General features: G+C 32.0%; 1 protein-coding gene across 2 annotated transcripts in view; it reads right to left on the bottom strand.

The window, feature by feature from the left end:
- LOC142333571 (U3 small nucleolar RNA-associated protein 14 homolog A-like) overlaps window positions 1–16,136 on the bottom strand; it is a 54,081-nt gene extending 37,945 nt beyond the window's left edge. The window contains exons 1-4 of one of the 2 annotated variants that reach the window (XM_075380883.1): window positions 15,900–16,136; window positions 11,232–11,364; window positions 6,951–7,167; window positions 1,952–2,110 (exon numbers count right to left, since the gene is read on the bottom strand). In XM_075380883.1, the coding sequence (XP_075236998.1) occupies window positions 1,952–2,110; window positions 6,951–7,167; window positions 11,232–11,341 (486 nt within the window). In that variant the 5' untranslated portion in view covers window positions 11,342–11,364; window positions 15,900–16,136. Of the gene's footprint in view, window positions 1–1,951; window positions 2,111–6,950; window positions 7,168–11,231; window positions 11,365–15,871 lie in introns of both variants that reach the window. The other variant, XM_075380879.1, reaches the window with a different exon arrangement.
- Between the last annotated feature and the right edge of the window lie 797 nt (window positions 16,137–16,933).

Here is a 16,933-nt window from a genome sequence, read left to right as displayed (position 1 = left end):
CTTTATCTCTGTAACATTAAATGTGGTCCGGGATTATTAGTTTGAAACAACTCTACCATGAATTCAGTTTTATTAGTTATGGCTAAAGTGTCCATGGATAATAAAAAATGTTTCATTACTATTGTTGTAGAACATGAAATAAAATAAATTTTCCACTTCAATTACCCCTACGACCACCTGCAGACCAACAAATCTTCCTTTCACTTTTTCAAACATTTCTCCTTTCTATTTAACATTACTAATACAACTTGTCACACACCAACACCTACTGATACTAACCTGCTTAATTTATTGTTTGAAAAATAATGAGTACTTTGAAATAAAATAATAAATGCTACCAACATAAATTGTATAATTTGAATATTTGAACATGGCATTATAAGCACAAAAGTGAGTTTTCTTTTAGAAAAGTATTACTATGAAAGTACATTTAGTTTACCGTACATTGTATTATAACTTTTAGTACTGATAAAACAATTTATAATTTGGTTCATCTACAAATTGTGTCACAAGTTCTATGCAAATTTATCTACAAATGTAGATAAATAAATTTATTCAAAATTAAATAGATATTTTCATAATTACATGAAAATAACATTTTATGAAGTGTTTAAACTAAACATAACCTATATATCTGTACAAACTTACATTAGAATTATTAAATAATTTGCCATATAAAACAAATTTTTATGATTTCATTGTATGCTGCAGAAGTGGCAGCCAACAGCATATACTCATATGTATGCAACTTCTAATTATATTTTAAGTGACCAACTTTAGTACTTGAAACCACAGAATTAACATAATTAATCAAATATTTAAAACCTGATAACGTGATATAATATTTTTTTAAAAATCAGGTGAAACAGGAGAAGTCTTATTATGAGAATGGGATAGTAGTTAAAATACTCGGATTAAAAAAAAAAAACGGATCTTGTTTCATAAATTCTTAAAATATTCTGTACTCAAGAATATAGGAAGATTTCACAGCTGCAGGCTGTTCAAGTAGAAGAGGTATTATTTACACCGCAAGTTAAAGTTATCCTGCAACTTATGTTTAATACCTAAAAACATCGCATTTTACACAAAATAAAGGCCATATTAACCTAAAATATAATATTTACTAATAAATTTAGGATGAAAAAATTCTGGATTGTGTTATATGTGCATCTTAAATTCTAAAACCAATTTCTGATCTCTTCAAGGTCAAAAAATATTCAAACATGGTACAATATTTGTGGGTGATATTGCAGAACATGACATCATATCAATCTAATGAAACTGTTTACATTACACACAGCAATCACAATACCATTGTCTTTTTAGTAGAAGCTTTATAAAAACAGTAATCTATCAGTTTATGTTAGTCAGCAGTATGATTCTTCCTAGTACGAATATATGAATTTCCTACACTATTCTAGTACGAATCTTTCTTACTCAGTTGGGACATACATGTTTTTTATCAGTATACTAATCTCTTGCATTAAATTACAAATAGAGTACATAGTAGCAGAAAAGTCAACTTCTAATTTTATATTAAAAATGATTAAAAAAAGGCTAGTTGCAACCTGTTGAAGCCTGAAACACCTTAGTTTCAGGACAAAAGAATAACCAAAGAAAATAACAATTACAAAAAAATTTCAGAAAAAATATGTTTTGTTTCCAAAACCAATGGGATCTATTGTAAAAGTCAGAAGATATGAACTCCAGCAAGTGAAGAAAATATTTCAATGGCCTTAAAGGAGGAAACTTCGATAAAATCAACAAAACTGAGTTGAATTTTACAACTGAAAAATGGAATAAATAGGAGAAAAACTGAAAAAAATGGATCAAATTTTATTAAATTAGTTAAACAAAAAAGATGATAAATTCTTAACAATTTACTTAACTGTGTATCAAAATTAATTCCAAAAATAGACTGTCATTATAGAACAAAATATACTTTACTTACCTTGAAAGTAGTTAAAAAGTCATTAGGATCTTTATGAATCTGCATTTTAGACTCTTTTAAAGGAAAACTGACATGTTCAGCAACTCGCTGGTGGTAAACCACTGCATCCCACTGACTAAGATCTTGCTTAACATTTTCATATCCAACAGTTCGCTGAATCTAATAACAGTTTATAAAAGTTATTTACTTCAACCCATTTTTTTAAAGAAAATTATAAAAAAATATTATGAAAGCTTGACTCAAGGTAAAAGAAACAATGAGGATTACATTAATCAAATATTTGACAAATAAAAAGTGAAAAAATTATTACATGATCCATTTAATGATCTTACGCAAAAAATTACTGGATAAAAATTGTGTGTTTTCATTTAATTCTAATATATTTATTTAAAAAATTGTTAAAAAATGTTTTCTAAAACACACACCACAAAGAAACGAATAACTTTCCCAACTCGAGGATAAATTTGTCCTACTATTACGGAGACAAATGATTAATAAACCATTGAGCTTTATACTTTAATAACTTCATGGATTCCCATCTTATTTTAGATTAATCTTATGTGTTCTTACTCATAGAATCTCACTGATTTTCTTGCAAAGATTGTTTAATCGATGCTGATAGAATCCACATAAGAATTACCTATTTATTTTTTTTAATACCTTGTATGAAGTAAAAATAAAGTATTGTGGTCGTGAAAAATTTTGGTTTTCAAATTTCAATGGAAATATCCATTTTGACTAGTTTCAGTGTGACATCTGTACATATGTATGTATGCATCTCACATAACTGAAAAACAATTAGCTGTAAGATGTTGAAATTTTGGATTTAGGACTCTTGTAACATCTAGTTGTGTGTCTCCCATTTTTATTGCAACAGACTGGAAAGTCTACAAAAAAGCCCAAAATCCAAAGAATTTTTATTTTGAATTTTTTCTTAATTGCAGTAATAAGCCCTCATTGAGAGCTTTTCAATGATATATCATAAGTGGTACTTATTTTAAGAGTTATAGCTGAATAAAATTTTAATTAATGAAATATTTGAATCTTACAAGGGTAAGATATCAAGCACATCGATTCGAATCCAACTTCATATACACATTTTTTTTTTTTTTTTTAATTTTAATATACTGATTTATTAATAATTATTAACCTCTGATGTAATTTTTTTTTACACTAGATAATAATTCAATAATAACAATAAAAAAAATGACATAAAATCAGAAATTATTAGAGAATAAAATTTTATGTACTTTTCATTTTAATTCCAAAAATTTTACAGTGGTTAATTATTATTAACAAATCAATATAAAAAAATGCATATGTATATATATATATATATAAATATATGAAGTTGGATTTGAACTGTGTGCATGGTTATGGATTCGACACGTTCTCACTTACACCACGTAACTACTTGAGACTTGAGCGACATGAAACAAAATTAATATATAAACTAATATAAAATGCTGATATGGACATCAGAAAAAAATGTGATGCAAGTGGTGTCCACCACAATGCATTTGTGCAACTGTCCACTTTATTAAAGAATTGGAGGATCGTATCTCACTTTCAAATGAAATAAGTTTAAATGAAGTGCAGCAAAATATGTTATATGTAATTTAATAGGCATACAAGGAAGTCATGTGGTGTCCACATCAGATTTTTTTTAATAGGATCACAAATTTTCTATGGAATTAAGACCATGCTTCATGACTGTCAATATAAAATACTGAATTTCTGATCATTGAGCCAATTCCCAACCAGTTTGCTGTATATTTTGGATCTCAATCTAGAGAAAATATCTTTCTTAGTATTTACTTATGTTGCAAAATATTATCAATGTCCTCCAATGGCATATTATTAATTGTATATATTAATTTTAATTTTAAAATAACTAAATACTAAATATACAACTTGACCGATAATATTCAGTGAAGGGTTAAGTTGTTTTTTTATTTTTGGTAAAAAACAAACAGCCTTCCACTTTCTCTTTTTCTAAAATTTTGTAAATTGGTTAATTCAGTCTGAAGATACGAGAGAAAAATGATAAAAACATTAGGCTTATTATTCTCCAACCCTGAATGAAATTGCCCAAATGCATAATTAACGTGACCTAATAATGTAACAAAGTCATCTAATTAGTATATAAATATGACTTCAAGAACGGAAAAAAAAAAAATATATATATATGGTATTGATTGCTTGCTTGCTTTAGACAGATTTGAATAATGCTGTCAGAAAGTACCTATAAGAAGCATGAAATTAAGTAAAAAAAGTCTACTATCCTTTAAGTAAAATTATGATAAATGGCACCCATAAGGTCTGTATCTCCCTGCCTTTTGACTAAGAGTGAGATTTATAATATATAGAAATTATATTGCCAAATTTCATCCAGATCGGTCTATCCAGTCTAGAGATATCATGCAAAAAACAGATTAACATAAATGATATGTGGAAGTATGCACACACACATACCTCCACTTTCCAACGCTAAAACCAGAATTTCAGGATTTTTCAGTGCTAAAATTGTGATTTCTTTATAAGAGAGATAAAGAAATGTCAAAATCTGAAAAAATTTGGATATGCAAAATTCGACCCAATCAGCATAATTTTTCTTTTACAATATAAATAAATGACTGGAAAAATAAAAATGAACGCAACATTCTAATACTGACTGGATTTTGTTGCCCTCTATAAGAGCTTTTCTCCTCTTTAACACTTGCCTCCTGATTGGGAGGCTGAAAGTTCGAGATTTGGCTGGTCTGATAATTTCAAAACTACTGGTTTCTCTCAAAACTAAATACTATCTCTCATCTACTATACTGTTACTGAGTTTTTATTAACTGTAAGAGGTGGATAAACAATTTTTGAATTTGGTTCAACAAAATAAGAATTAGATAAAAACATAAATAAAACTTAAGATAAAAATACACAGAGTGCAGCACAAACATGTGAACCCAGCAGTGAACTTTATGAGTCAGCAAGCTGATGGGTTTCAGATCCAGTGCGCTGGATTTGTCATTATATGTTTTTATGTCCATTAAATAAGTGCTTTTCTTTGGCAACATCAAAATCTGTTCTTTGCAGTGAAAGGACTCACACTTTCCCCAGCCTGAAGGAAGCCAACAATACAACCTAGATATTCAAGTAGCTGTGCATTAAAATTAAATTAAGCAGTTTATTAATCATCATAAAGGAATTTCTGATATCATCAATCACTCATTGATGATTGATCATTCGAAGAGTGCAGATAATTCTCACTTCTACTCTAAACATTCGCTGTATTTTTATCAAGTTCATGTCCAGGCTCCCAACCCTGAACACAAGAAACACTGTGTCACCCGTTAAAATCTCTGTCAGCAAATTAAGATGTCAAGCAAGGGGACTTGAGTCTATAACTACAATCCCAAAACTAAGCAGCAGTCTTTTCAGTGGAAGGACTCACACTTCCCTAAGTCTGAAGAAAGCCAACTATGTAACCTTGGTATTCAAGGAGTTATGCACCTTTAATTTGTTGCCGAGGAAAAAGATTTGACTTAAACAATCAGAAGTGTGGAGTGAGAGCAATTAGGTGCTCCATTACGACAATTCTCCTAACCAATAGCTTAAGTAACATGTGATTTTACAGGGTGCATGATTGTTTTGCACTCATCAGATTTGGGTCCCTGTCTCTATAGAAATTAAAGTTGTAAGGTCACTATTTTGACATTCAGAGGAGAAATAGTGCAGTTGTAGTAGGTATTTAACATTATTAAAGAACAAGGCCTTCTTAAACAATTCCAATTATGAAAGCACTTAAAATGGTGTAAATTTCCTATTGAAGGGAGTACTTTTTTACAGGTCCTGGAAGTTTTGGATTGCATCTTTTACAAACTGACAATAAGCCGGTACATAAACTACTTCAACAAACGACACAATCCCTGTATCAACAAAGTAGCATTAGATAACTGAAGACTTTTGCAATCATGTAATCAACAAACCAAAAAGGTATTCATTGTAAAGCACAAATGTTTCAGTTTTAAGGTTATAACAACATATTGCATAACTTTCTTGCTAATAAAGAATAGTCCAACAATTCTAATATCTGAAATTGAAAAATAAGTATTGAAATTTTCTACATTTTTAAACAGAGTAAAAACATGGAGAAAACTAAGGCCTAAATCTACTAAAAATTAATAATGTTTGGGTACTTGTACTAAAACAAATATTTAGCTAAAAGTAAACATTTATACTTATAAAATATTTCTATAAGAATAATATAGGTATCTACTAAGAACTTTAAAATGAACAACAGTAACAGTGAATGTAGTCTTAAAACTGTGCAGACTATGTGATAATAATAAAACAACTTGAATGATAGTAGCCCTCAGGAGAATAACCTTACTATTTTATGAAGTATGTAAAAGGTTTTCCTCATGTTGGTGCAAATTAAATGTAAACTGACTGAAAAATAATTAAAAATTTTATTGACTAAAAAGTAATTTTTATACATTTTATAAAGCTAAACCATTTAAAAAGTAATAAAAACAATTTATCAAAACAAATTTACAACTTACTACAATTATTATAGTACTTTTTAAATAATTTAGTTTTACAAAATATGTAAAAATTAGTTTTTTGGAAAAAATTACAATTAAATGTAAATTATTGTAATAAATAGTAAATTTGTTTTTATTACATTTTAAATGTTTTAGCTATTTAAAATATATAAAAATTCCTTTTTTGTCACTGAAATTTGAAGTTTTATTTTCAATAAGTTTACATATTTTGCACCAATGTGAAGAAAGCCTTATAAATTTTATAAAATATTTGAAAAAACAAGGTTAAACTGTGTAGTGCGACCAACATAAGAAAACAATATTCATGACTGTGGCAAAGCATATTATTAAAGAGCAAAAATTAGCCTATTTCTGTTGATGTTTAATATGAAATGAAGCACATTGGAATCTATATAGTATTTTTTGACTCTTTATAAAAATTAAGTTGTATAATTTCTTACCTTTTCAGCGTGTGGTTTTTCTAGAGGCTTTGGAAGTTTTCTTGATTTACTTTTTGCAGATTTGATTTGTTCATTAATTTTTACATGACCTGCTCTTTTATTCAGAACCTTAGCAAGTTCTGTTATTTCAATTTTCCCCTTCTTTTTATCAACAGGTTTTGTTAAATGAAATTCAGAAACTTTTAAACTATATTCTTTACGGAGTGGAGCTTTAACTCTAACAAAAAAAAAATTAAGGATAATTAAGCAACAAAAATACTCAAAATGTCCAGTACTAGATGATATACAATTTTTTAAACATTGGGAATAGAACATTTTGTGCTGCCACTTTATCATTTTACCTTCTCTGATTTCCTATTCATGAGTGGCTAATCTATGGATGGAAGACAATGGAATACCACCACATCCAATGATTTTCCCCAACTTATAATGCTCAATGCAGTTTTCTTCTGTAAACATTCTAAATTTAAAATAATTCCCTATTTAAATCTCCAATACAAACTATACAAAAAGTTGCAGCAATCAGGTGTTGAAGTGTAATCAACATTAGATAATTAGAAAACAGTGGTAGGAGTATGAAAAGTAAGGATACATCAACAAGGGTTAAAAAATTTTAAATGATGAAAATAAATAGAATGGATATAATTGGATTCATTCAAAAGTTAAGCAAGCTGGAAAGGAAAAATGAGCAAGATTAATATGGTAAAGTTACAGAAGGGGAACTATTCAGAAAACATAAAAGGGAGAAATAGATAAAGAATAACAAAGAAATAAAATATATAGAAATATATTGGTTGATCTAAATATTGGTAAGATAACTATTAATCAATACAATGATACTGCTACTGAAGCAGCATATAAATAAAGAAGGTTATGGTAATACAATATATAAAGGATGATGGTAAAAGAGGAAGATATTATACACTAGAAAACAGCAATATTACTGGATTGAAATGCTATGGCACAGGAAAAAAATGGAAGTACAATCTGTGGATGGTGAAAGGAAGATTGAAATTTTAAGGAAAACAAAATGCTATTAACAAATACTTTGTTTAAAAATCATAAAAAAAACTGCACATGAAAATAGTTACAAAAATTCCTTCTTCAGGTCAGAAAATAATTAAACATTTTACAGATCATATCAGGAATGGTAGAACTATCACAGAATTTACCTGGGTAGATCAAGGGAAACTATGGTAAACTCTAAATTACAGCTGTGAAAAAGTGCAAAATTAATTATAAAATAAAAAACTTAAGTGGTTCAAGTCCATTTTGATAATTAATTCAAAACATAGCTACATGAAATAATAGTAAATGAGAAATGTGAAGATATTAAAAAAATAAAAACTACTAGCAATCGGCAAACATTTGGCATGATACTAAGCTTACTGAAAACATTGTCAGTTTAATAATAAAAAAATATTTATAACCAAAAATACATATGATGCTATTTAATTAATACTAGTTTATTATCCCAATTGATATTATTATTTTAAAGTACTTTAAATAATTATCTTTACTTATTGCTATAGCTCGAAAATTCTGAAGCTCCTGTCGTCGGTGGATTCTGAAGAGCTCATGTCCGATTCTGAATTCAAATTTATCACAAAGTTGTTGATGTGAACATCATATAAATAAATGTTCATCTTCAATGTATTTTTTATTTCAACACTGAAACATGCTTGCAGACACTGCTTCACTCAACTTCAGATACTTCATGAAATTCCTCTTCAGCTAACTTAAGAATATCTAACATGTTAAAAGTTGTGTTTCTTTAGCTAATTGTCCTTTCTCTTGACTCAAAATCATTTCGATGACAATTAAGTCAGGGTGATAAGATGGCAACTGTAGAACTGTATGATCAAAATTTTCGAAAATGTCATCTATTAGAAATTTCTTTGATTTTCTTTGTGTAATTTTAAATCATGAAATTTAGTCTTCGTCATAGCTGGATAACAGTTAATACTTTGTTCAGCAAACCATTTTATTGTATCACATTTAAAGAGTTAGAATTTGGCTGCTTTTGTAGCAGAACGTTGTGATATGATGCATTATCTAGTACAATTTTTTTTTTTTTTTTTGTTTGGGGGCGAAAAAAGCCTGTGTTATCATCGCTCGGAATTTTCTTTAATAAAAAAGTAAAATAACACTAAAATAAAAAAAACTAAATAAGATTTAATATTAATATAAATTATATAAAAAAATTATTAAAACAAAAGTTAAAAAAGTGAAATAAAATTCAAAACTAATATCGCAGATGGACTCTTTAAAAGCTAAAATAATAGAAAAAGGGAACTATATACTTAACTAATTTTGATAGGGAGTGCAAAAGGCTCCCTACTCGGATAATAAAGTTAAAGACAAAAAATCAAAATTGAAAGTAAAGGAAAAAATTATCTAAATCTCTTTTAGCATAAAAATATATATGATAATATTAAATTTTTTGCTGTAACCTAGTACTACGCAAAAACAGAAACATTCGGTTCAAAATTTTGTTATCATTGTATAAGATACCATGGATGTTTCTGGGTAGATTAAATTTACGATGCAATGCCGCATAACATATGCAGTCTATGAGTATGTGGTGCACAGTCATGCGGCAGTTGCATCGTGTGCATAGGGGTGTGTGTCCTCCTGACATTAGGTACTCGTGTGTGATCCTCTTATGTCCTATCTGTAATCGGCAGAGGACTACTTCTTCACGCCGAGTTTTTCTGCAAGAAGAGACCCACGGTAACACTGAATCTTTAATCGGTCGGAGTTTATTATCGATGGTAGTCGTCCAGTCAGCCACCTTGCTCTCAGTGATTGTTTTACACGATTAATAAAATCAAAGGTAGTAACTCGGGTGGTGAAAGGAGGTTGAATACACACATCCTTGGCAGCATGATCTGCTTGTTCATTACCTGAAATCCCTACGTGGCTAGGGATCCAGCAAAGACTTACTTCTGTGTTGCGATTATTCAACTCAGCGATTGCACTGTAAATTTTAATGATGACAAGATGTTTGGAATAAAAGTTTTCTAACGCCTGGAGAGCACTACACTAGTCACTGCAAATAAGAATGTTTCTATACTTAGGGTTAATGATATTTAGAGCCTTATTTATAGCGAGTAGTTCAGCGGTGAACACACTCGTAATACCGGGTAGACCAAACATATAAGTTCTTTCATTGACAACAAAAGCACAACCAAAGGTATCGTCTTGTTTCGATCCATCAGTGTACATCACCGCGTCTGGGTTCATCATGGTGAGAACAAACTGAAACATTTGCCTGAAAACAGTAGGTGGTGTTGATTGTTTATCGTATGTCGTAAGGTCAAATGTAAAATTTACAAGGTTTATTCTCCACGGAGGATATGAGCACGGACATGATGGAAAGAATGACGAAGTGTCAACATTTATATGCTGCAGCAGACGTTGGATACGGACACCTACAGCTGCAGTACAGCATGGACGGTCCTCATACTTTCTTAAATTAGGATTTCTAAGAACTGAGTCAGAAGCCAGGTGATTTCGCTGTCCTTTGAGACGGGCAAAATAAGATAACAAAAGCTGGTCTCGTCTATCCAAAAGTGATGGCTCACCACAGTCTACAAGTAAGCTTGTGACAGGGCTTGATCTAAATGCACCTGTGGCAAGCCAAAGAAAAGCATGATGTACACCTTCCAGCATTTTATGCACAGTTTGACGAGCCAAAGAGTAGGTGACACAACCATAATCTAAATGGGAATGAACAAGGGAATAGTAAAAACGTAACATACATGACCGATCGGCTCCCCAATTGGTGTTACTAAGGACCCGCATCATATCTAAAAGTTTGGAACATTTTGTCCTTAATTCCTTTATATGTTTGACCCAAGTAAGACGGCTATCAAAAATCAAACCTAGAAACTTGATGTAAGGAGAGATACCAATAAGCTCTCTGTTCAGAAAAACTTGCAGAATAGCAACTGCAGTTTTGTAACTGAGAAAAGACTACACATTTCGTTTTGTCGGTTGAAAATGTGAAACCAGTAGTCCTGGACCAAGCCTCAAGGTAAAATATAGTGTTCTGTAGTAGTTGCTCTGTGAACTATGTGGCACTTATAATTGAAGATTAGTAATATTGAAAATATTTTTTGATCGAAGTAAAATTACAGTCAGTTTGTTATAAAAATAAACATGTTATTTATTCTCACTGTCTATCATGAAAATCATAATTTTCAGTTATTTCTCAGAAACATCACACTACATTCAACAATTAAGGAAAAAACACAAACACAACACACCAGGCATTACCTCTTTTGTTTATATAAGTGTGAAATGGCTCCAAGCAACCTATTGTGTACATTTTCGGGTATATCATTATCAGACATAGGTTCATCATCTTCCTCAGTCATTGTAACCATTTATAATAATATATTATAAATACCTGAAATAAATTCAAAAACTCATAGAAATTAAAAATTTAATTTTAATTATTATAATAATACAACGAACTCAAAAAATGTTCACCAATGGACTAACTTGCCAGAAAATTTTCACAACATGCATAAGTAGCATCAACAGTCTTTTATGCTGTGCCAAACCTGGGAAATGAGTTAATCTATATTTCTACTAGCCTAGTTTAAACTTTGTTAAACACTGCTACCAGGCCATACCAATGCTCCAAAGTCATATCAGATGCCTGTGATGCTGCTTTTTGCAGAGGTGATATATATATAGTGATAATCAGTTGAGTTGGAGGTGATAATTGAAACATAGTAGAGTTGGCTGCATTCTAAAGCAATGGGGAACTCTGGGTCAGATCTGCTGTAAACAAAAATTCATTGCTCTCAGCACAGTAGCCGTGGATGCTACTGTGAGAGACCTTGTAAGGAAGTTACATAGCCTTTAATCAGGCATGTGGATTTACAATTTGCAGCCGGAATGCTGGTCAGTTAACAGCTTACGTTACTTTGTGTGCTGCACCAATATATAGATTAAAAAAGAACAGCCTATAAAGTGCTTAGATGATTGGTAATGCTTCATTCATCATGTTTCATACTACTAATGAAAGGGTATACAGATCTGTGTACTCAAGTATTTTGGTGACAGTGATTATAATTAATGCATAGCAGATGAGATTTGACCATTATACATAAAGTGTCCACGAAGTCTTTCCATGATTACAAAAATTTATTACAAAGAACTTACAGTTACAGCTGTGCAATTTGTGGCAAAAGAAAGAAAACTATGACCTATGGCAATGACTGACACAATATCTAAGATATTTGAACATACACTGCAGCAGGTTGTCCAGAGCTATAGAGGATGCAGGAGGGCTTTTGAACAAACAATTTGGATTTTTTGGATAGAGGGAGGTCAGGCTTAGATACAGTGGAGGAGATTGTAAGGATGGTGAGAAGAAGTTATGTGTGTTCGTGGCATTGGAAGTCCGCAACACTTTTAATTGTGTGGCCCATGATGCCATCAGGACTGTGCTGGTGAACAGGAGGGTTCCCCCATACCTTCGAAGGATAATCCTTTCTTATCTTAATGGCTCCAAACTCATCCGCAAGGCAACAGAGGAGTGGTTGAATGGCATATAGGTAGGGGAGTACCCAAAGGGTCGGTCCTTGGACTGACCCTTTGGATCACACTGAGGGAGTCCGTTGCTTGAATACAGGAGTCCTATGCTGCGATTAGAGATTATATGACGGGAGAAGGGGCTGCAGACATGACTGAGGACATTGTTATAACAACTACCAAAGGAAGATCAACTTTGAAAATGGCCCTTGAGGGTCAGACGATAGTTTCGAAGGCTCCATAAAGTATCTTGGAGTATGGGTAGATGCGAAGTTGGCAGAAAAAGTGAAGCTAATAGCTTGTTTGCTACCAAATAATGGGGGACCCAGCCAGCAGAGGAGGAGGCTGCTGTCTGGCTTCATGTGCTCTGTGCTCCTATATGGTGCCAAAGTCTAGGGAGTAGTTACCAAATATGGCAAATATAGGGGTGCTGTCAAAAGTGATACAAAGAAGGAGCTGTCTCCGAATCATAGCAGTGTACTGCACAGTTTCCCACAAGGCTGTGGGAAACTTAGCAGGAATATTACTGGTATATCTTGAGATTCTTCATAGGAAGAGGATGAAAGAACAAGGTGCTCTAGCACCTGCTGTAAAAAGGAGACTGGCCTGTTCCATCATGGAAAATTTGAGAAGGGAATGGCAAGAGGCAGTGGGATGGCAGTGAGAGGGGTCAATGGACGTACTGCATGATGAGGGACCTTGAGGGTTGGTGCGGACATACCAGTGACTCACTGGATTACGGTCTTACACAGTTTCTGACAGGCCATGGAAGGATTAGAGAGTACCTTTATAGGTTTGGACTTGACTACTCCCCATGTTGTCCAGTTTATGAGAGTGTACCACATTTTTTCAGCTGTCCCAGATTCGAGGATCACAGAAGTGAAGCATTGCATGCAATAGGCAGCAGGAATATGTATCATACTTGAGAGTGCAAGTAATTGGAAGGCCGTAGCAATGTTGGCCAGGAAGGTAATGCTACAGCTGTACACCTGGGAGGAATCCCACAGGGGCAGGTGAAGAAAAGGGGTTGCCAAAGGGTATTTGGGAGGACAGGCTCTCGGCTGAATGCCTAGGGGATCTCCTGTACAAGTGGGGGTCGCCTGGGCATTATGAGGTCAGGGGCACTCCTCTTTGTTATCTGATGTTGGCCTGTGTTATGTTGTATGTCAGTGACTGTTTATGAGTGTGTTTGTTGTTGAGGAATGTGTCTAAGATGTGACTGTATGTGCATGGTGTGTGATTGGTGTGTCACTGTTTGTTGTATGCTGAAGTAAGTTTTGATGAATGTGGTTGTTGTCAAGGGAATGGATGTGTGCGACATGTGCAGTTTGTGGTTGCTGTTATGTTGTATTGCAAGTGTGATGCGCTTTTGCCTTATGCGATCCTGTTCGTGAGTGTGACTTTCTGTGTGGTGTTTGATTGTGTGTGGGAGTATTACCTACTTCCTGATGAAATGCACACCAGCTATACCAGGAAGGGGGTAGCCAAGGGTGGAGGTTTAGTCGGTAGTGCGCAAGAATACATATGCACCTAAATCATCTTGCAGAACCTGTTAGTGAGTCTGACACTGATTCAGCGCCCGTAAATGGGTTCCTCCACCTCTTTAAAAAAAATCCTTATATTGGAAAAATGGTACAAATCATTTATATTTTGTTTGAACAATATGAATATTCTAAAATTCCACATACCTAAGAAGTCTGGACAGTTGTTTACAACTTACTGGCTATTGAAAGAAACATTTCTTCCACATTAAGTATTACTGCTACCTTTTTTTTATAATTGAACAATAATTTTTCCAATGTATCTATATGTACAGATCATTAAAAATATTTTGTGTTCAGGATAATTTAATTGCAATACTGGGTATGTATTCCACATTGACTAGCAGAGAGCTTTAATACTAAAATGGCAATTTTTTAAGAAAGTTAAATTAAATAAATTGTTTGATATGTATAAAAACTGAACAAACCTAATAGTTTTAAATGACGCTGGAGGGAAAGTACATAAGAAGTCACACTGTTTTCTTGTTGGGTGTAGTATACTACTGTTTTTTGTATGTGGGCGTATAATGTAATTTTCATGTTTATTGCATTATGAAAATTAATGTGCTAATTCTGAGCAACTACGTCATCAATTTAATTTTTTTTTTCATAATTTACTATACCACAGCAGGTATGCTTAGGATCAGGATGTTGGAAAGTAGGTTTGGACAGTGTGCGACTTGTCCAAGGTTACAATCCATGCTGGGTTGTCATCATATCAGTACACTAGTCAATTAGCAATCAGTTTTATGAGTTATGGTTTTATGACCTGTTCAGATGCTAATTCATTTTGTGGAGAGATATTAAGGTTAGAGTTTCGTGAAGAGAGGAATAAATCATAAACTAACCTTAATAGTTGTCAAAATCAGACTTGAGTCAGTCGTTGGAAGATGACTGACAGTGCTCTTTGTAAGCTGATTATCCATGTGGTGCAGTCTCTCTCTCTCTCTCTGTAGTGATTATATTTCTGTTTAAGCAAATTTTCAGCCAAATGTCCAATGAAATGGTGTTACGTATGGCCATATCTGGGTAATTTATCCCTAACCTCTCTCCACACAAATCTAATCTTATCTTTAACTCCAACCATAGCCCTTATTGTAACTGCAAACTTAACCCTAACCTCTCTCCACACAACTGATTGGCAGCTGAACAGATCTAAATAACTCAATATACTGATAGACAATTCATTAGAATACTGATGAATGGTGTGAACTTTGACCTTACACAAGTCTAAAATCTAGATTTTGTGTTTTCAGATCCTAAGCATATCTTCTACGAAATATTAAAGTATGAAAAAATTTTACTTGTCAAGTAACCGCTCACAATTAATTACCTTAATTGTAATTAGTTTATTAATGTAATTAAATTTTAAAATGTATCAGCTGGTTGAAGGTTTATTGGCTTTAAATTTTAAGACTGAAATAATTAAAATGTCAAGGAACTGACTAAAGATGTATATAGACTTCATTCCAGCATATTCTGCTCTTTAGTAAGTAAGGATTAATTGTATCTTACAAAAGTACTTCTTCATTTTCCACTGTTATCACAAAAGTAATTAAACAGCAAACCTATTTTTCTATTTGACATAGTTGACAGGAATACACTTTGATTTAATTGAAATTGGAAACTGCAGTGAAACAAATTTTTTATTCAACAGTTGTGAAATACTGCGAAAACAATTAATACTATGAAAATGAAGAGTTGGCGGTAATTAATTTAACTACATATTTTAAAACGAATGAACCTGCAAGATGGTAACGTTGTAACAACAATTTCCTACTTTGTAATAATCTAGTTACTTATGTAAACTGATTGTTTAATAAAACTCACAAAAAGAAAAGTTGTATGAATAGTCTACCTCTGTTTAACAAAGACGTTTCTTTAATTAAAAACTTTAACTTCATACACGTGTTAATCAAAATAATATATAACCTAACTTTCACCACACTATACTTCGCGTAGAAAATGCAACTTTATCGATTAGAGTACTCTACGATTACTTCGGTTTTCTAATAACGATACTGTCGATTTCATTCCTCAATATTAACCATTACACATTCGTTCTCCATTTCGTTGGGAACGAACAAGCAAATGTTGTGCACAGCTTCCTACAAGATCGTATTGGCATTGTATATTTGTAAAATTTTTTAATGGATTATACTAAATTTCAAAGTTGCCTTTTACCCTTCGATATTTGTCGATATAAGATGACGAACTCGCAATTTTTTCTTACAGCGAACTTTTTCTTCTACTTAATATGCACGGATTGAATTGATAGTTCTGTTCGTTATGCTTATTATTAATGCATAAACGACAACTGTTAGTTGTACAGATGTTAATTACACGTAGATCACTGCTACTTTTAAGAAACACCCTTTTTAAGGACATTAATGAAGCTGGTGTACTTAAGAAGCTTTGAAGAATATATAGATCAACTATATCTTTTGTAACTGGAGTAATTTTTTAGGATAGGTTGTAATTTTTTGCCTTTTTCTTAGTGATGGTAATTTGTATTATTATTCCTTGCCGTTCCTGATCCAGTGTTATGCGAAGATCTACGTGTTTATTAAACTTCGTTGAAGCTACCTGTTCTCCTTTTCGATCAAAAATACTGTTTATTAATGTTAAGATTTTTATTATTTTGTTAATATTATACTACTGAAGATGATTCCATTGAAATCAAAATAGCTACCGGTATATAGTGTTTTTGTGTAAAATTAAGTGTCAATTTTGATAATTTTTACAAATGTTTTTATTTGTTGTAATAATTGGCAAATTAAAAAAAAATTAAATAGTTAATTTTTCCGTTTTACGTCAGATATTACGAAAACTACAGGAGATATGGTTCTGGAACCTGTTTTATTCAATTTGTCAGGTCAAAAACCATGAGAA

The sequence above is a fragment of the Lycorma delicatula genome, chromosome 1 (assembly GCF_047948215.1).
Source record: "Lycorma delicatula isolate Av1 chromosome 1, ASM4794821v1, whole genome shotgun sequence".
Taxonomy (NCBI): domain Eukaryota; kingdom Metazoa; phylum Arthropoda; class Insecta; order Hemiptera; family Fulgoridae; genus Lycorma; species Lycorma delicatula.
Note: the sequence above shows the minus strand (reverse complement) of the source record. Positions and strands in the feature narration are given on the sequence as shown.